The 22,025-nt window shown below is 38.6% G+C and overlaps 2 protein-coding genes across 2 annotated transcripts in view; one reads left to right on the top strand and one right to left on the bottom strand.

The window, feature by feature from the left end:
* ppp1caa (protein phosphatase 1, catalytic subunit, alpha isozyme a) overlaps positions 1 to 2,975 on the bottom strand; it is a 28,874-nt gene extending 25,899 nt beyond the window's left edge. Inside the window, exons 1-2 of the mRNA XM_062050241.1 lie at positions 2,776 to 2,975; positions 2,485 to 2,595 (exon numbers count right to left, since the gene is read on the bottom strand). Of these exons, the coding sequence (XP_061906225.1) occupies positions 2,485 to 2,539 (55 nt within the window). The 5' untranslated portion in view covers positions 2,540 to 2,595; positions 2,776 to 2,975. The remainder of the gene's footprint in view (positions 1 to 2,484; positions 2,596 to 2,775) is intronic.
* A 13,471-nt stretch (positions 2,976 to 16,446) lies between these two features.
* cldni (claudin i) lies at positions 16,447 to 21,689 on the top strand. The gene is made up of 3 exons (XM_062049431.1): positions 16,447 to 16,857; positions 17,406 to 17,538; positions 20,860 to 21,689. The coding sequence occupies exons 2-3, from the start codon at positions 17,407 to 17,409 to the stop codon at positions 21,361 to 21,363; spliced, it is 636 nt and encodes a 211-aa protein (XP_061905415.1). The 5' UTR covers positions 16,447 to 16,857; position 17,406; the 3' UTR covers positions 21,364 to 21,689.
* Positions 21,690 to 22,025: the final 336 nt, after the last annotated feature.

The following is a 22,025-nucleotide window of genomic DNA, read 5'->3' as shown; positions in this document are numbered from 1 at the left end:
ACAGGCTTACTAATAACGATAAAGGTGAAGCTATAAGCTGCAAGCAGTGCTTTAAAACAATGGCTAGCGGTTAACGTCCGTCCAAAGCTACTTCTAGATACTTCTAAATCACTAATTCTCGCCTTCATGGCGACAAACTACGTTTCTTACAAGTATACTCCCTGCAGGACGAGGAATGGCTAAACATGCTTCACTACACACCACAGGAGGATACAATAGCTAACCGCTAACAGCAAGCTAGAGATCCTCAATGTAAACAAATGGATGAATTTTTACAAACATCTATGGAAACATACCAAGTACAAGAGCCATATATAGTCAATACTACAATGATTACATTGATATTCTTTACTATCATTAAATATTTAGTCATTTTTGTTATTGTTTAGAAACTCAGGAAATACGTCCCTGGACACAAGAGAACTTTGAGTATGACCAATTTATGATCCGGTAACTACTTGGTATTGGATCCACACCCAAAATTGTAGTATGACCCAAAATGTATGTAAAGTATCCAAACAGAAGAATAAGTGCTTATTACATTTTAACAGAAGTGTAGATAGAAGATGTTAAAAGATAAATATAATATATATATCAGCAGATATTTGCATTAAATTAACAAGATTATTAATCAATTTTCTACCATATGCCTCTCAAAATTTTGACAAAATAATAGAATGAGACATGACACAATACGTTACTGTATACGTCAACAGCCAAGTTTGGAGCTTTTGTTTGCTCACTTACTACTAAAAGAGAAATTGTCTAGAATGTTAACTATCTTTTTTAATGCCCAAGTTGTTATTTGGTTACAATAAAAAAATATATGTTTAATGTACTCTGTTAAAATTAAGCCAATAATGACATTTTTTGGTGGTCTGACTATAAAAATGGGACCTATTACCTCCCTGCTTGGCACTCAGCATCAAGGGTTGGAATTGGGGGTTAAATCACCAAAAATGATTCCCGGGCGCGGCACCGTTGCTGCTCACTGCTCCCCTCACCTCCCACGAGGTGAACAAGGGGATGGGTCAAATGCTGAGGACAAATTTCACCACACCTAGTGTGTGTGTGACAATCATTGGTTCTTTAACTTAGGGTTGGGCGATATATCGATATACTCGATATATCGCGGGTTTGTCTCTGTGCGATATAAAAAATGACTATATCGTGATATTCGAGTATACATTCTCACGCAGTTGCTTTTAGCTGCAGGCTTTACACAACAGGCTCTTCTTCACTCTTTGTTGTCTCTGCTTCTCACAGAGACTTAAACAAGCGCACCTTCTGACATACATCACATATGTATACGCCCTCACGGAGCAGAGGTAGCAGCATGGGTAACGTTAGCTGTGGTGCGAGTGGTAATAAGAGAAAGAAGGTGCAAATCTGGTAACAAATGAAGGAAGAATTAATTCCCAAGAAGACGGGGTCCATCGTCCGGCGGTGGTTTGGCTTCAAGCGGGAATATGTCGAACAGACAACCGCAATGTCAAGTGTGGGGCAAAAGCGTTGCTACAAAAAGTAGCACCTACTGCTAATATGTAGCATCATTTGAAAAGTCACCCGCTAGAGAATAGAGTGCCACACCAACAAAATGCCAAGGCAACCATTTCCACATCAACACTGTATGAAAAAAATAGTCCACAACATAAGGAGATAACGTCCGCCGGAACCTACCACATAGCGAAGGACGCACACAATTTGATTTCCTATTATGCAGCTCATTTTTATTTGACAGTTATTGAAATATCTTGTGTGACATCATGCACTTTATTTGTTTTAAACTATTGCAGTGGCGTTCTGTACAAAAAGTGCACTTTAATTTAGTGTTGTTTCGATTTGTCATCTTAGTGACATCATGCACAAAAGTGCACTAATAGCTAATTTTAAAATGTCTCTGACAATCTTCCACTTTCTGTTTTGAAATGACATGAATGTTTGTGCCACTGCATAATAACTGTTTAATACAGTTTTGGTCAAATGACTTATTTGTGATTTCCCTCTCTGCATGAAAGTTTTAAAATTTATTAATGCAGTATGAACAAGAATGTTTTAATGTAGACACATAGAATCATCCTACTGCTGTGATTATATGCATCAAGTGTTCATTCAAGGCTAAGGCAAAATATCGAGATGTATATCGTGTATCGTGACATGGCCTAAAAATATCGAGATATTAAAAAATGCCATATCGCCCAGCCCTATAACTTAACTAACTTTTTCTGGATTCAGTCCTGAGGCGTTCTTTACACAATAATAATGTGGTATCAAAAAATAACATTATTAGTCTTTATTCTGGTTTCACATGCAGGTGCGTTAAAATTGAACAATTTACCTAAGAGTGCAATGTAGAGAAAAATAAATGACAGGAGCAATAGCACCGTGTTGTGCCATCGGCGGCCTCTAACACCACGTCACCATGACCCCAAACTTAAAATCCCACCATCTTATTCCAAACTGCACATGTTGCCATCTTCTCACCTTCCAAAAGACGCTGAATGATGGAGTCGATGTTTAGTTTGTCCGGCTCCGCCATTTTCTGTTTATTCTGACGTTCTCGTACAGTCAAAAACCGGGGCTCCCGAATGGCACCTTGGACCGCACCGCGACATCAACAAGAAGAAGAAAACAGAAAGTATAAGAGCCGCACATAATAAAGAAAGTGTCAAAGTAAGGCTAACATTGGTGACATAGTAGCATGAATGAGCTAATCTAGCTAAACTGAGCTAGCTCGCTAGCTCGTTGTCATCGATTCAATAAAACTCTTCTAACCTTATGTTTCGCTTCTTAATAGTCCTCCCAGCGTGTAAATTAAATTCCCCTGAGCTCAGCTTGGGCCTTTCTCCCCTTCCCTCTTCTACCTGCGGGAACTTTAAAAAACGAGGCCGTCGCCGTTTCAAGTCACTTCGCTGTCGCCGAGAGGCCGACTCGGGCGTCACACGATTCTCGAATTGTGATTGGTCTGCGGAGGATTAGACGGCTTCCATCCTAAAGAGCCTGATTGGCGGCGGCTCATGTCAGTTAAAAAAAAAAACGTCCCGCCTCTAACAGGAAGTCAACGGCATTCAATGAAGTGGCGTCACCGCGTGTGCACAAACCGGAACTGCAGCTCCTCGCTTAAATGAAACGCCGTCGCGACTTCATGGCTGCTGAAAGCAAAAAAAACCCCAAAAAATAAAGTTTGTAAAGATGCACCATGCAGGCGAGGCGACAAATAGAGACGTCGTTCGCCTTTAACATCAAAAGTGACGGTTGTGATGAGGACCACGGCGTCCGTGCGACATTGGCGCGAAAGAAAGACGCGTACGTCGTTTAGTTTCACTTTAAATGTGCTGCTTGACGTTGACGGTTATTATGAGGAATGAAACGTCGGCATACAGGACACTTTATTAGGTACACCTGCACGATATAATAACACATATATCCATCCATCCATTTTCCTACCGCTTGTCCGTTTTTTTGGTCGCAGGGGGTGCTGGAGCCCATCTCAGCTGCATTCGGGCGGAAGGCGGGGTACACCCTGGAAAAGTCGCCACCTCATCACAGGGCCAACACAGATAGACAGACAACATTCACACTCACATTCACACACTAGGGCCAATTTAGTGTTGCCAATCAACCTATCCCCAGGTGCATGTCTTTGGAGGTGGGAGGAAGCCGGAGGGAACCCACGCAGTCACGGGAAGAACATGCAAACTCCACACAGAAAGATCCCGAGCCTGGGATTAAACTCAGGACTACTCAGGACCTTCGTATTGTGAGGCACGTGCACTAACCCCTGTCCACCGTGCTGCCCTAACACATTAAAATCCATCCATTTTCTTCCGCTTATCAGAGGTCGGGTCGCGGGGGCAGCAGCCTAAGCAGGGAAGCCCAGACTTCCCTCTCCCCAGCCACTTTGTCCAGCTCCTCCCGGGGGATCCCGAGGCGTTCCCAGGCCACCCGGGAGACATAGTCTTCCCAACGTGTCCTTGGTCTTCCCCGTGGCCTCCTACCGGTCGGACGTGCCCTAAACACCCCCCTAGGGAGGCATTCGGGTGGCATCCTGACCAGATGCCCGAACCACCTCATCTGGCTCCTCTCGATGTGGAGGAGCAGTGGCTTTACTTTGATGGCAGAGCTTCTCACCCTATCTCTAAGGGAGAGCCCCGCCACCCGGCGGAGGAAATTCATTTTGGCCGCTTGTACCTGTGATCTTGTCCTTTCGGTCACAACCCACAGCTCATGACCATAGGTGAGGATGGGAACGTAGATCGACCAGTAAATTGAGAGCTTTGCCTTCCGGCTCAGCTCCTTCTTCACCACAACGGATCGATACAGCGTCCGCATTACTGAAGACGCCGCACCGATCCGCCTGTCGATCTCACGATCCACTCTTCCCCCACTCGTGAACAAGACTCCTAGGTACTTGAACTCCTCCACTAGATTAAAATGGACCTTAAAATATATTTAACAGCGTAAGTATGTACAAGGTGTATCTTTCATTATATATTGACTACAGCAGGGGTCACCAACGCGGTGCCCGCGGGCACCAGGTAGCCCGTAAGGACCAGATGAGTAGCCCGCTGGCCTGTTCTAAAAATAGCTCAAATAGCAGCACTTACCAGTGAGCTGCCTCTATTTTTTAAATTTTATTTATTTTCTAGCAAGCTGGTCTCGCTTTGCTCGACATTTTTTATTCTAAGAGAGACAAAACTCAAATAGAATTGGAAAATCCAAGAGAATATTTTAAAGACTTGATCTTCACTAACTGACAAAGAAACAGATAACAGATTTGGTGTCCAGTTCAAAGTGTGACATGATTTATTTAAAAAATTGAGAGTTGACTTTTGTATTTTACATGAGTTATTATTTGTACAAACATGGTGCAAAGTAATTCATGATTTGTTAAAAAATGTTAGTGGCTATCTAGTTAAAATGGGATATTGTGATTTCACAAGACTGTCTTAGAAGTGATCATTTGAAAATGTTCAATTTGAAAAATGTGCACTTAGAGAACATATAAAAATAAAGTGTTGCATATTGATATTTATCTGTTTCTATATATATTTATTGTGAGAAATCATTAAGATGATCAGTGTTTCCATAAAGATAAATATAATTAATTATTAATAATAACATAGAGTTAAAGGTAAATTGAGCAAATTGGCTATTTCTGGCAATTTATTTAAGTGTGTATCAAACTGGTAGCCCTTCGCATTAATCAGTACCCAAGAAGTAGCTCTTGGTTTCAAAAAGGTTGGTGACCCCTGGACTACAGTAATGTCCAATATACTACATTTGTTCATTCTACTACGCTTATGTCGCTTGTACTCCTCCGACTGGTATTTTACTCATTCTATAAAGTGTTATACATATCATATTTATTATTACACTGACCTATTTTATTCTTTATTACACAACAATCGCTGTACAAACTTGAATATCGCACAATTGCCTCCTATTAGAAAACGGGACACGTACCATCTCAGTAAATATGAGAAGGGTCTAGAACAGGGCTGTCAAACTCATTTTAGATCGGGGGCCACATGGAGAAAAATCTACTCCCAAGTAAAATCAAGGCATGATAACTTAAAAATAAAGACAACTTCAAATTGTTTTCTTTGTTTAAAAATAGAACAAGCACATTCTGAAAATGTACAAATCATAATGTTGTTGTTTTTTACACTTACATGTTGCGGTTAATAGTATTCTATCTGTATTTGTCGTTATTGATACTTTCTGAGTAAATTATGTGATAATGTTCATCAGTCAACTCATTGGTGTTCATTTTTCAATCGATCAAGATTAAAAAAAATACAAAAATCAAATTAAAGGATGTTATTCATGTAGTTTGCTCATTTTCCTCGACTTGTGCACTAACGTGTTTTATTTATTTTTTACATATGTAGCATCATCTACAAAGATACAAATAATTGCTTATGCGACATCTAGTGGACACATTTGGAACAGCAGTTTCTTTAATTCAAAAATTTCGGCTCATTTTTATACCTAACAAACTCATCCCGCGGGCCGGATAAAGCCTGTTCGCGGGCCTGATCCGGCCCTCGGGTCGTACGTTTGACACCCATGGTCTAGAATGTAAAGAAAAAATCAGATTTTATGATAAAATGCTGTCAGATAAAAATGACAGTGGTACCGTTTTTCCATTTAGAGTAACACCGTAAAGACAACGACGGTAGATTTTACGGTGTAAAAAAACAACAACTGGCGACTCAGTCACCATAATTTTATCGTAAAAATAAAAGTGCCACAAATTTTTAATTTACAGTAGTTACCTGTAGAAACAACAATTGTAAATTTTAAGGTAAAAATACTTTAACTGAGTCGACAGAATATTACACAAAAAAATTCCCATTTACAGTAATGCACTGTAAAAACAACGATTGTACAGTAAAAAAAAAACTGGCAGGTAATTTGCTAGAATTGTATCGTGAAAATAAATGTGGCACCTATTTTTATTTAGAGCAATGAATTGTAAAAACAATGACCGTAGATTTTACGGTAAAAATACTGGCCACTGAGTTGACAAAATGTTCCCATAAAAAAATTCCATTTACAGTAACGGACTGTAAACACAACAAGCATACATTTAACGGCATAAAAAAACATTCGCCAGAATTTTATCGCCCAAAAAATGTAAGTGGTTCCGATTTTTAACTCACAGTAATTAACTGTAAAAACAATGACTGTGGAGTTTACAGTAAAAGCTGGCAGCTCAGTCGCCAAAATGTTACTGTAAAAAAAACCAGTGCTGTCATTTTTCATTTATGGTAATAAACTGTTAAAACTGACCGTAGATTTTGCCGTTAAAAAACTCAGCTCAGTGGACAGAATGTTACTGTAAAAATAAAAGTGCTATAAATTTTTTAAGTGCTATCAATTTTCTGAGTCGTCAGAATCTTAATGAGAATTTTTTTTAATTTTTAACAGTACACTGTCAAAAACATATTGGAGATTATACAATAAAAATAATTTTAACGTAAAAATGAAAGTGGTGCAGTTTACCCTTTAGAGCAGCGTTTCTCAAAGTGTGGGGCGCGCCCCACTGGTGGGGAATATAGGCTTTGCAGTCACGTGGTTTTATCACGTGACTTTGTGTTACGCCGCCATCTTGCCGGTCAACCGGTCAGCTCGTTCCTACGTGTTCGTACAGATTCAGTTTGATTTCTGTGCTACATTTTCACCGATTTCATTCGAATTATGGCTGATTTGCTATCCAATGAAGTTGTGCATTTGGATGAAGAGTCCCAAGAAACGTTACAGAGAGAAGTTGAACCTTGTTGGCACAACGGATCCGTACCTGAATCAATTTAAGTGGACCCCGACTTAAACAAGTTGAAAAACTTATTCGGGTGTTACCATTTAGTGGTCAATTGTACGGAATATGTACTTCACTGTGCAACCTACTAATAAAAGTCTCAATCAATCAATCAAAACCTTTTACCGAGAAGCATGCTAAAATCACCTGAGCATTTTGCAACAGCCGACCTGCCTGATCTCTCATATCCAGACATTCATAATTACCTCGTCGATTCACCATCTCCGTACACTGGAAAGGACCTTAGGGCATACAAGAGTCTGGATGCCTACAAGTATTTTACAGCAGGTTTTGTGCATGATGGGCTGATATGGCAGATTCCAAACAAAAATCGATTTCTTCTCATGACCAAGGTAAGGAAAAAGCACACACAGAAGAGCCTACTTTCTGTTTACAAATCCGCGTGGCAGTAACATAGTGTGATTGTGAAAAAACTACTGAAGTGATTCTAATGAAAACTCACATTGTTAAGCTTTTTTTTTTTATTACAAAAGGCCTTAAATGTCGCACTATTCTTTTTCTTCTTTCTGCCTATTGAAATGGTTTGTCAAATCGCTTTACTATGTTTGCTTATAACCAAAGTAGTACCTTTCATATTTACGTTTATATTCATCATTTCATTTTTAGATGGGGTTGCGATCACGAGTCAGACGCGGTACGAAATGATAATGACCCAGCGGCACACTGGCCTAAACGTTGACGAAACCGGATTCCACATGTCTGCCGACCGTCCATATTTTGGCGCATCACCGGATGGGCTACTCTCGTGTGACTGCTGTGGCAAAGGGTGCCTCGAAATGTTGTGAAACCACTGTCATCAGATGACAATAAAGAGATGGGTATGATATTTTCCATCATGGTATACTTTTGTCTTGCGAGTCCAATAACTCTCTCTACATGGATACGGACAGCAGCTAATCCTCTGGTGCCCTCAACATCTAGTGCAGGGGTCACCAACCTTTTTGAAAGCAAGAGCTACTTCTTGGGTACTGATTAATGCGAAGGGCTACCAGTTTGATACACACTTAAATAAATTGCCAGAAATAGCCAATTTGCTCAATTTACCTTTAACTCTGTTATTATTAATAATTAATGACATTTACACTTAATTGAACGGTTTAAAAGAGGAGAAAACACGAACAAAATGACAATTAAATTTTTAAACAGTTTATCTTCAATTTCGACTCTTTAAAATTCAAAATTCAACCGAAAAAAAGAAGAGAAAAACTAGCTAATTCGAATCTTTTTGAAAAAAAAAAAAAAAAAAATTATGGAACATCATTAGTCATTTTTCCTGATTAAGATTAATTTTAGAATTTTGATGACATGTTTTAAATAGGTTAAAATCCAATCTGCTCTTTGTTAGAATATATAACAAATTGGACTAAGCTATATTTCTAACAAAGACAAATCATTATTTCTTCTAGATTTTCCAGAACAAAAATTTTAAAAGAAATTCAAAAGACTTTAAAATAAGATTAAAATTTGATTCTACAGATTTCCTAGATTTGCCAGAATAATTTTTTTGAATTTTAATCATAATAAGTTTGAAGAAATATTTCACAAATATTCTTCGTCGAAAAAACAGAAGCTAAAATGAGGAATTGAATTAAAATGTATTTATTATTCTTTACAATAAAAAAATAAATTTACTTGAACATTGATTTAAATTGTCAGGAAAAAAGAGGAAGGAATTTAAAAGGTAAAAATGTATATGTGTTTAAAAATCCTAAGGTTGTATTTTTTCTCTAAAATTGTCTTTCTGAAAGTTATAAGAAGCAAAGTAAAACAATTAATGAATTTATTTAAACAAGTGAAGACCAAGTCTTTAAAATATTTTCTTGGATTTTCAAATTCTATTTGAGTTTTGTCTCTCTTAGAATTAAAAATGTCAGGCAAAGCGAGACCAGCTTGCTAGTAAATAAATACAATTTAAAAAATAGAGGCAGCTCACTGGTAAGTGCTGCTATTTGAGCTATTTTTAGAACAGGCCAGCGGGCTACTCATCTGGTCCTTACGGGCTACCTGGTGCCCGCGGGCACCGCGTTGGTGACCCCTGATCTAGTGGATTAAGCTGCCTTCTTTTCGAATCTCAGCGTGCACCACATCTTCACCAGCGGGTAGTTGATCATTTTCACAAGGGACAGACTGGGAAATATTGACAAGTGCTGCTGCTGCTGCCAATGCCCTCTCGCTGACGTCATCAGCCACGTGACATTAGCTTGGCGGCCATCTTGTCGGTCACCAGTTCACTGCCGGTCTACGACTCACACACGCTTTCTTGTTTGATCTGCTGCTATTTGAGCTTGGAAATGCCGGAAACCTGCTGTGCTGTTGGATGTAGCAATAGACGAGGCGATAAACCAAATCTTAGCTTCGGATCGCGGCGATTTGTCGTGAACGATGGAAACCTACGATGTACACAAGGATATGCAATGAACACTTCATATCAGGTATGTAAACAAACTATTCACCCCTGATTTGTTTCACAAAATGTGAAATAATACAATATGGGATGATACAAATATGATTGTTGAAAATGCTGGGTGCATTTTTAGAAAGGCAGCAAGAGCATTAAGGCAGGGAATGGGATGATTTCTTCAGTTCACCCCCCCCCCCCCCCCCCCCCGCCTCTGTCTGTGTGATGCTAGGTACCGTTTTTATTTTTTCATGATGCCTCATCTGATTGGCTTGAAAACTTTATCAATGTAAATGTTGAGCTTCATATTGGAATTGAACAATTAATTATCATGAGTGAATGCATTAGGAAATTTCAAAAAAAATTATGATGGGCCTTGTGAAACAATTTTTTTCTAATGAAGCATTTTTGAACAAGAGGCTTTTTGTTACTTCATTTGGCACAAGGTAAAATCTACATTGGTAAAGTTTTCAAGCCATTGGCACAAGGTTAAAATTTTTATTGGTAAAGTTTTCAAGCCAATCGGATGAGGCATCATGAAAAAATAAGAAAAAAATAAAAACGGTACCATCTTGAACAGACAGGTATCTGAATGATTTCACTCTATTCAGTTTTTTAATATGTCAAGTTATGAAATGCCATTACAAAACAAATTGAACTGGGTATATCCCCATCAACAACGTGCTTAATTATTTATGGCAGTCATTATGAATAATGTGATTGTTTAATTGTTTCAAATGTGATTGTTTAATTGTTTCAGGTGCAAAAAGCGAAGATCCACTATCCCCAGACTATGTGCCAAGTATATTTGAGCATACCCAGTCACCTCACAAACGAAAACTCAAATGTTCAATGAAGATCTTTGAGAGAAGACAAAATGTCAAGCAGCGTAAGAGAGACCGCGAGAGGGCATTGGCAGCAGCAGCAGCACTTGTCAATATTTCCCAGTCTGTCCCTTGTGAAAATGATCAACTACCTGCTGGTGAAGATGTGGTGCACGCTGAGATTCAAAAAGAAGGCAGCTTAATCCACTAGATCAGGGGTGTCAAACTCATTTTAGATCAGGGGCCACCTGGAGAAAAATCTACTCCCAAGTGGGCCGGAATGGTAAAATCACGGCACGATAACTTAAAAATAAAGACAACTTCAGATTGTTTTCTTTGTTTAAAAAAAAAAACAAGCACATTCTGAAATTGTACAAATCATAATGTTGTTGGGTTGTTTTTTTTTACACTTACATGTTGCGGTTAGTAGTATTCTATCTTTATTTGTCGTTATTTATATTTTCTGAAGAAATGATGTGATAATGTTCATCAGTCAACTCATAGGTGTTAATTTTCAATCTATCAAGATAAAAAAAAAATATCAAAATCAAATTACAGGATGTTATTTATGTAGTTTGCTCATATTCCTCGACTGGTGCACTAACATGTGGTTTATTTTGAACATATGTAGCATCATCTACAAAGATACAAATAATTGCTATTGCGACATCTAGTGGACACATTTAGAACAACAGTTTCTTTCATTTAAAAATTCCGGCTAATTTTTATACTTAGCAAACTCACCCCGCGGGCCGGATAAAACCTGTTCGCGGGCCTGATCCGGCCCCCGGGCCGTATGTTTGACACCACTGCACTAGATGTTGAGGGCACCAGAGGATTAGCTGCTGTCCGTATCCATGTAGAGAGAGTTATTGGACTCTCAAGACAAAAGTATACCATGATGGAAAATATCATACCCATCTCTTTATTGTCATCTGATGACAGTGGTTTCACAACATTAGATACAATTGTACAAGTGTCATGCGCACTTACAAATTTATCCGACCCAATTGTACCATTTGAGTAATGATGTTGCATCCATATTTTTTCTGTAATAAATACCAGGAAATAATCTTACAGAAACAACTTTTTCTGTTTTACTTCCAACTTCTTACAGTTAGGGCAAAACCATCGTTGTGGGACTCGTTTTATGCCAAGACATTTCATGTGGAATGCTTTGATGCTGCAGTTCTCGGATTTACAAACCAACATATCCTCAGTGGGAGGGTTACGGCAGTAGCAAACAAACTCTTCCTAAGCGGATGCAGTGGTAGCAACAGATTGTTCTACCGTGTACACTTTAGCTAATAGCTCTGGCATAATACAACGGAGATAGAAATTGTCCATCTTGGCCAGTTCGTTTGCCAGGAAGGAATCATCAGGAATTATCAATCAATCAATCAATCAATCAATGTTTATTTATATAGCCCTAAATCAAACAAAACTTTTTTTGTCATCCCCCACTTTGGACAAGGGGGAGTTTTCAAGCCCCACCTGCCCCCATCGCCCCAACAGAACGCTAATGCCAAGCTTAACATTTTCAAATTTATTGAACATCAATAGTAACATCAAGTTGTATACATTCAAACTCAATAACAAAATAACATCAAGTTCAATAATAAATAAAATAACTGTGCAGCTGTGGTATAACTTGCATCAAGTTCAATAATAAATAAAATAACGGGGATGGCGTGGCGAAGTTGGTAGAGTGGCTGTGCCAGCAATCGGAGGGTTGCTGGTTACTGGGGTTCAATCCCCACATTCTACCATCCTAGTCACGTCCGTTGTGTCCTTGGACAAGACACTTCACCCTTGCTCCTGATGGGTGCTGGTTAGCGCCTTGCATGGCAGCTCTCTCCATCAGTGTGTGAATGTGTGTGTGAATGGGTGAATGTGGAAATACTGTCAAAGCGCTTTGAGTACCTTGAGGTAGAAAAGCGCTATACAAGTATAACCCATTTATCATTTATCATTTAACTTGCATCAAGTTCAATAATAAATCAAATAACTTGCACCAAGTTCAATAATAAATAAAACAAGTGTTATAACTTGCATCAAGTTCAATAATAAATCAAAAAATGTGTTATAACTTGCATCAAGTTCAATAATAAATCAAATAACTTGCATCAAGTTCAATAATAAATAAAATAAAAGTGCCACTTTGCAATCTTTGCAAAAAAAAAAGGAGGAGCTATGCATTTTGGCAAGACAGGGCAAGTGAACATGAGTTTTACAGTACTCCAGCATTAGTGGCTGCAATGAGCCTGTTTTGCATTGCACAGCTTTTCAAATCGGGGTTGCAGGCTTGACACTGCCACTGTTAAAACCTCATTGAGTTAGGGGCTGAGCTGCCTTGACGCGAGTGCTTCCCGGTGAATGACACAGTGTGTCCAATGCGCATTTGGCGCAACCCTCTTTATTAGAGCCTGCAGCCCGTTTCTTTACCCTGCCATGGTCTGTGCGCCATCAGAGCAAAAGCCCACACAGTTTTCCCATTTAAGGTTGTGTTCTTTGAGGAAACTGTCCATTATCTCGAACAGCTCATCAGCAGTGGCTCTATTTTTTATGTATTTGCAAAACAGCAAATCCTCGCACAGTGACTCGCCATTCACATAGCTTCTGCTTAGCCCCGCCCCTATTAGTTACTGTTGCTATGTCTGTCAAACTTTCGCTCCTACCTAGAAATTTAAAGCCTACAGGAATAATAAGTAATTTACATTTATTTATATAGCGGATTTCACAGACAGAATCACAAAGTGATTTACAGTGTGTATAGAAAATGAAAGCATAGTAAAAAAAAAAATGTAAGAATATAATTAAAAAAAAAAAAAAATGTAAAGTGAAATTTCCTCCCGTTCCTCGCGCCCCACCTGTCATGTCCCTATTCCCCACCAGTGGGGCGCGCCCCACACTTTGAGAAACGCTGATATACAGTAATGCACTGCAAAAAAATATCACAGCTTTTACAGTAAAAAAAACTGTAAACTCAAATGCCAGAATTTTTAATTAAAAATAACATTACCACCGTTTTTCTGTTTACAGTAATGCACTGTAAAAACAACAGTTGTGGATTTTTATGGGGGTAATTAATGGCAGCTGAGTTTGCCAGAATTGTACTGTAAAAATTAAGGTGGTACCATTTTCCATTTACGGTAATGCACTGTAAAGAGGGACCATAAATTTTACGGTAAACATATTCGACAGAACTTTACGGAAAAAATGAAAATTCTCCCGACTCTTAATTTACAGTTATTAATTGTAAAGACAACGATCATAGATTTTTCGGTAAAAATTCCGGCAACTGCGGCGACGGAACTTTACTATAAAAACAATTCCGTTAACATTAACACTGTGAAAAGTATTGCAGATTTCTCATGGTAAAAAACTGTCAACTCAGTTGCCAGAATTTTTGTGTAAAAATATCAATTTACAGTTTTATACTGTATAAACAACGACTGGATTTTATTGTTGCTGAGTTGCCAGAATTTTACTGTAAAAATAAAAGCTGTACCGTTTTCCATTTACAGTGCTACGCTGTAAAAAAGTGACCATGTTGCCAGAGTTTCACCGTAAAAATAAGTGACGCACTGGAAAAACCACCAACCCATTTTTGAGCTGCCAGTTTTTCACTTTAAAATGTTAATTTTTTTCTAGATTAAATTCTGCTTCTTCCTACTCCTTCTCGAGAAACATGCAACGTACGTCAGTGTAGCTTTTGTCCTGTTTGCAATAAACTGAGAACTAAGCGTTCTAAGAACTCCGGCTTATTAGTGATTCCCAGAGCCCAAAAAAGTCTGCGAGCTATATGGCGTGTTCTATTCGGGCTCCAGTACTATGGAATGCCCTCCCGGTAACAGTTAGAGATGCTACCTCAGTACAAGCATTTAAGTCCCCATCTTAAAAGTCTTTTGTATACTCTAGCCTTTAAATAGACCCCCCTTTTAGACCAGTTGATCTGCCGTCTCTTTTCTGCTCTGCCCCCCTCTCCTGCGTGGAGGGTTTATTAGGTGACCACAGATGAAGCACTAGCTGTTCAAAGTCGGGACCCAGGGTGGACCACTCATCTGTGCGTCAGTTGGGGAGGTCTCTGCACTGCTGACTTGTCTCTACTCAAGATGATCTCCTGCTGACCCCACTATGGACTGGACTCTCACACTATTAACTAGATCCACTATGGACTGGACTCTCACACTATTATGTTAGATCCACTATGGACTGGACTCTCACACTATTAACTAGATCCACTATGGACTGGACTCTCACACTATTATTTTAGATCCACTATGGACTGGACTCTCACACTTTTATGTTAGATCCACTATGGACTGGACTCTCACACTATTATGTTAGATCCACTATGGATTGCTGCGATGAGGTGGCGACTTGTCCAGGGTGTACCCCGCCTTCCGCCCGATTGTAGCTTAGATAGGCTCCAGCGCCCCCGGCGACCCCGAAGGGAATAAGCGGTAGAAAATGGATGGATGGGCACTATGGACTGGACTCTCACACTATTATTTTAGATCCACTATGGACTGGACTCTCACACTTTTATGTTAGATCCACTATGGACTGGACTCTCACACTATTATTTTAGATCCACTATGGACTGGACTCTCACACTTTTATGTTAGATCCACTATGGACTGGACTCTCACACTATTATTTTAGATCCACTATGGACTGGACTCTCACACTTTTATGTTAGATCCACTATGGACTGGACTCTCACACTATTATGTTAGATCCACTATGGACTGGACTCTCACACTATTAACTAGATCCACTATGGACTGGACTCTCACACTATTATTTTAGATCCACTATGGACTGGACTCTCACACTTTTATGTTAGATCCACTATGGACTGGACTCTCACACTATTATGTTAGATCCACTATGGATTGCTGCGATGAGGTGGCGACTTGTCCAGGGTGTACCCCGCCTTCCGCCCGATTGTAGCTGAGATAGGCTCCAGCGCCCCCCGCGACCCCGAAGGGAATAAGCGGTAGAAAATGGATGGATGGGCACTATGGACTGGACTCTCACACTATTATGTTAGATCCACTATGGACTGAACTCTCACACTATTAACTAGATCCACTATAGACTGGACTCTCACACTATTGTTAGATCCACTATGGACTGGACTCTCACACTATTAACTAGATCCACTATGGACTGGACTCTCACAATATTAACTATATCCACTATGGACTGGACTTTCACACTATTATGTTAGATCCACTATGGACTGGACTCTAACACTATTAACTAGATCCACTATGAACTGGACTCTCACACTACTAACTAGATCCACTATGGACTGGACTCCACGTCCATGGCACCGGTCACCCAGGGGGGAGATCCCCACATCTGCGGTCCCCTCCAAGGCTTCTCATTGTTATCCCATCCCTTTGGGTTGAGTTTTTTCTTGCCCGGATGTGGGATCTGAGCCGAGGATGTCGTTGTGGCTTGTGCAGCCCTTTGAGACATTTGTGATTAAGGGCTATATAAATAAACTTAGATTGATTGATTGAAACTAAAAGCGAGTTATTAGTGATAAATGATGACCTCCTGGTGCAGATTGCTCCTGTGATAGTGTTTACTCACCTGTCTCCTCTGTACTCATGCATTCATTTGTTCATATATTCCCGTGTGCGTGCGTGTGTGTGTGATAATGTGGGATCTTGGTCATCGGGGTATTGTTTTTAAGTTTGTAAAGCACTCTGCATAATTGCATTATTGTATGTATAAAAATCGCTTTTTAAAATTAAAGTTTGATTTGATAAATACTGTGCAGCTGTTCCTAATGTTGTGTCCCAGTGGAGTTTCCTTCCCCACAATATCACAGCCCAAAAAAACACAACCATATTTTCTAAAACCCGCCTCCTGACGTGATGGTTGCTTGTCATCAGATAAGAATCTGTTTTTTTCCCTCCAAAAACAAGACGAGTCAAGTTGGTTCTGATCACAAGACCCAAATGATCGTCTGAGTTGGGATCAGAAACAACTTATTGGGAGTTTTTTTTCCCTTTTTTTTGGTAAAGTCTTCAGTGTTCCTGTGCATGTGTTGTTTTTGTTTTCTTTGAGCGTGGAGAAGGACGAGGAGAGAAGTCGACGTTGGCGTGTAGGACAAGTCCAGTCTGGTCCTCAGGTACGTCCTCCCCCTGCTGGAGTGGGGCCCCACCCTGCACCTCACATTCCTCCAGCAAAGACACCATCTTGTTTCCTTCCTTGTCTCTGCACACTCTTCACCAGCCAGCGCCCAACCAAGACCTTTTTTGTTCCAGGTAAGTTCTTCCCCTCGCTGCTTTCTATTCTTTCCTCTTCTTTCCAGTGGGCATCTTCACCACTTTGATGATTCATCAAAACAAACGATCACATCTTTTATTAAGTTCCTGACCTGGGGCCACTCTTTTTCTTTTCTGTCTCTAACTCGGCTTGAGATGTTTTGTCCAACAGGAGGATTTGGAGTTTTGGGGTGATAACTTACATTAACGGGGACATTTTGGAGCAAAGGGAGTCATGAGAGCCTCTTACGTAATGTGACATTTGCCACAAAGCTCCATTCATCCTCTCACAATCCACATTTCCAAATTCCACGAAAGGCAAAGATCATCTGACCAAAACTTCTCCAAAAACCAGATTTTGCTCCTTTCCAAGAAAGGGAGCGGTTCTCTCGCCTCTCGGAGCGCTGGGCGGAGATGACGCCGCCGTCGGGCCTGTCGGGACACGCGCCTCTTTGCTCTTTGGGATGTTGAACCAAAAACACGACTGCCTCAGAGTGCACGTGAACGTTCCGTGTTAAGGGTGGTGACCTTTGACCTTTTTTTGGCAGAATGGGATCCGTGGGAGTTCAGATCGTCTGCGTGGCCCTGGGGGTCCTGGGCCTCATCGGCGCCATCGTGTGCTGCGCCGTGCCGAAATGGAAGGTGTCCTCCTTTACGGGCGCCAACATCGTCACCGCGCAGGTAAACACCATTTGGAAAACGGGTGTGGCCTAAAAGCTGGCAAAAGATTATTACAAAAAACATTTTATGAAACATCAGAATATTTCGAAGGAAGCTATATTCAAACACATCTATATTAAGTACATTTTGTCATTTACTCCCGCATATTTTCGAATTTTCCTAAGGAAAACCCACATTATATTCACCTTATGTCGGTAATAATTGATGGAAAACAATGAATTATCATACCCATAAGGGACAAGCGGTAGAAAATGGATGGATGGATAATTTATTTACGATAAATCACTCGCTCCCTGGAAGAAAAGGCTCGTACGTGGAGACCAAAGTAATGTATAATGTCTCCCTCTGGCGGTGAAAAAAGCATATAACTTTAGCATAACTCGACAGGAAGTAATTTCTATGAAGAGATATTTGTAAACATAATGGATTTGCCTTCAAAAAAATAATTTGCAGACACAAAAAACATTGTTACCAAAAAAAAAAAATTCTAAACAAAACTTTATGTTTGAAAGTTGTTAATAATTGATTTGAAATATATTTTTTGTATTTTTAAAAAACGATTTATTAATGATACATCAGTCACTCCCTGAGCTTACATGGAGACCAAAGAAATGTATAATGTCTCCCTCTGGTGGTGAAAAAAGCACATAACTTTAGTATAACTCGACAGGAAGTCATTTCTATGAAGAAATATTTGCAAACAAAAATAATGGATTTGCTACCAAAAATAATTTGCAGACACAAAAAATTTTTTTACAAAAAAAATATTCAAACCAAAACTTGTTTATGTTAGAAATTCGTTATTGATTTTAAATGTATTTTTATAATTTTTAAAATGATTTATCAGTGATACATCACTCACTGCCTGTGTTTACATGGAGACCAAAGTAATGCATAATGTCTCCCTCTGGCGGTGAAAAAAGCATATAACTTTAGCATAACTCGACAGGAAGTAATTTCTATGAAGAGATATTTGTAAACATAATGGATTTGCCTTCAAAAAAATAATTTGCAGACACAAAAAACATTGTTACCAAAAAAAAAAAAATCTAAACAAAACTTTTTTATGTTTGAAAGTTGTTAATAATTGATTTGAAATATATTTTTTTTATTTTTAAAAAACGATTTATTAATGATACATCAGTCACTCCCTGAGCTTACATGGAGACCAAAGTAATGTATAATGTCTCCCTCTGGTGGTGAAAAAAGCATATAACTTTAGTATAACTCGACAGGAAGTCATTTCTATGAAGAAATATTTGCAAACAAAAATAATGGATTTGCTACCAAAAATAATAATTTGCAGACACAAAAATTTTTTTTACAAAAAAAATATTCAAACCAAAACTTGTTTATGTTAGAAATTCGTTATTGATTTTAAATGTATTTTTGTAATTTTTAAAATGATTTATCAGTGATACATCACTCACTGCCTGTGTTTACATGGAGACCAAAGTAATGCATAATGTCTCCCTCTGGCGGTGAAAAAAGCATATAACTTTAGTATAACTCGACAGGAAGTCATTTCTATGAAGAGATATTTGTAAACATAATGGATTTGCCTTCAAAAAAATAATTTGCAGACACAAAAAAACATTGTTACCAAAAAAAAAATCGAAACAAAACTTTTTTATGTTTGAAAGTCGTTAATAATTTATTTTAAATATACTTTTTGTATTTAAAAAAAAAAGATTTATTAATGATACATCACTCACTGCCTGAGCTTACATGGAGACCAAAGTAATGCATAATGTTTCCCTCTGGCGGTGAAAAAAAGCATATACTTTAGTATAACTCGACAGGAAGTCATTTCTATGAAGAAATATTTGCAAACAAAAATAATGGATTTGCTACCAAAAAAATAATAATTTGCAGACATAAAAAAAATTGTTACCAAAAAAAATATTCAAACCAAAACTTTGTTTGAAAGTCGTAAATAATTTATTTTAAATATTTGTTTTGTATTTTTTTAAATGATTTATTAATGATACATCACTCACTCCCTGATCTTACATGGAGACCAAAGTAATGCATAATGTCTCCCTCTGGCGGTGAAAAAAAGCATATAACTTTTGTATAACTCGACAGGAAGTAATTTCTATGAACTTGCAAACAAAAATAATGGATTTGCTAACAAAAAAATAATAATTTGCAGACATAAAAACAATTGTTACCAAAAAAATATTCAAACCAAAGCTTTATGTTTGAAAGTCGTTAATAATTGATTTTAAATATTTGTTTTGTATTTTTTAAAAACGATTTATTAATGATACATCACTCACTCCCTGATCTTACACGGAGACCAAAGTAATGCATAATGTCTCACTCTGGCGGTAAAAAGAGTATATAGCTTGAATATAACTCGACAGGAAGTAATTTCTATGAAGAAATATTTGCAAACAAAAATATAATTTGCAGACACAAAAAAAAATTGTTACAAAAAAAAAAAAAAATCTAACCAAAACTTTTTTATGTTATAAAGTCGTTATTAATTGATTTTAAATTTATTTTTGTAATTTTTTAAATGATTTATCAGTGATAAATCACTCACTCCCTGAACTTACATGGAGACCAAAGTAAAGCATAATGTCTCCCTCTGGCGGTAAAAAGAGCATATAGCTATATAACGCGACAGGAAGTCATTTCTATGGAGAGAAATTTGCAAAAAGAAAGATTACCAAACAAAATAATGAATTTACTACCAAATAAATTACTTGCACACAAAAATGGTTGCAAAAAAACAAAAAATTGTTGCAAAAAAAAATTATTTGAAGCAAAATGTATTTGTTTGAAAATCTATAATAATTGATGAAAATATATGTTTTATATATTCTTTTATGATTTATTGTTGATAAATCACTCGCTCTCTGAAAACCAAGGAACTCACATGGAGACCAAAATACTGCATAATGTCTCCCTCTGGCGGTGAAAAGAGCGTGTAGCTTTGAGATACTTTGACGGAGAGGAATTTGCTCACAAAAAGATTTCGAAACAAAAATAATGAATTTGCTGGCCAAAAATTTGGGGCACACACAAAAATAATTTTTTTGCCCCAAAAAATATTTGAACCAAAATATAATTATGTCAAAAAGGTTTGAGAATCACTGATCCAGCTATTTGATTTATAATTAATGATCCCCATTTTGAGGGAATTCATTTATCGCGGTCATGTTCGCAACCAATTAACAGCGACAAACGCCTGTATTCATTAGGTTGCACATATAAATGACTAGTAATCATCTCCCACTCCCTTATAGGAGTTTGTACTAAAGTTTCCTGTACATTTTTAGGTCTAATAATATGATTTTTGTGTTGGATTAGACCCAACAGGAGGGTCTGTGGACGTCGTGCGTGGTGCAGAGCACGGGTCAGCAGCAGTGCAAGATCTACGACTCCCTGCTGGTGCTGCCCTCTGACCTGCAGGCCGCCCGCGCCATGACCATCATCAGCTGCATGCTGGCCGCCCTCAGCGTGCTCGTCCTCTTCTGCGGCGCCGACTTCACCACCTGCGTGGAAAACGAGGACGCCAAGCCCAAGATCAGCCTGGTGGCTGGCGTGGGCCTGATGCTGGCCGGCCTGGTGCTCATCATCCCCGTCAGCTGGTCGGCGCACACGGTGGTGAGGAACTTCAACGACCCCCTGGTGGCCCAGACCCAGAAGTGGGAGCTGGGGGCCTGCATCTTCGTGGGTTGGGGGGCTGGCGTGCTGCTGCTGCTGGCCGGGGGTCTCCTCTGCTGCTTCAGCAGGCCCAAGTCGGGCGGCTCCGGAGGGACCGCCAAGTACTACAGCAGCAGCGCCTCCGCCCCCAACAAGAACTACGTGTGAAGAGGACGGACCTGTTACCTCCATTTTATCTTTAGCCACATTTAGCTGAGACGTCGATGTAAATAATCTACGCTTTGATACATTTTGTACATTAAAGATTAGAAGGTTTGGGCACATAATAATCCGATCCAAATCCTGGGGTGACGATTCCATTCAGAATCGATTCTCTATTCAAACCGATTCTCGCAATATATTATTTTGTATAAAAATTACAATTAAAGGTTACAGGTCAGAAAACCGCCTTCTGGTTGCATGGAGATGGCCTAAAAGGCTTTTTAAAAATGTATTCTTATAAAAAGAATATATATTTACACACACACACACACACACACACACACACACACACACACACACACACACACACACACACACACACACACACACACACATATATATATATATATATATATATATATATATATATATATATATATATATATATATATATATATATATATATATATATATATATATACATACACACACACTACCGTTCAAAAGTTTGGGGTCACATTGAAATGTCCTTATTTTTGAAGGAAAAGCACTGTACTTTTCAATGAAGATAACTTTAAACTAGTCTTAACTTTAAAGAAATACACTCTATACATGGCTAATGTGGTAAATGACTATTCTAGCTGCAAATGTCTTGTTTTTGGTGCAAT

The sequence above is a fragment of the Entelurus aequoreus genome, linkage group LG06 (assembly GCF_033978785.1).
Source record: "Entelurus aequoreus isolate RoL-2023_Sb linkage group LG06, RoL_Eaeq_v1.1, whole genome shotgun sequence".
Classification (NCBI taxonomy): domain Eukaryota; kingdom Metazoa; phylum Chordata; class Actinopteri; order Syngnathiformes; family Syngnathidae; genus Entelurus; species Entelurus aequoreus.
Note: the sequence above shows the minus strand (reverse complement) of the source record. Positions and strands in the feature narration are given on the sequence as shown.

Excerpts from the sequence above, each read along its gene's own strand:
- cldni (XM_062049431.1), top strand. The coding sequence starts at position 17,407 with ATGGGATCCGTGGGAGTTCAGATCGTCTGCGTGGCCCTGGGGGTCCTG. Across the intron at positions 17,539-20,859 it reads CCAACATCGTCACCGCGCAG|ACCCAACAGGAGGGTCTGTG; the intron begins GTAAACACCATT and ends GTGTTGGATTAG.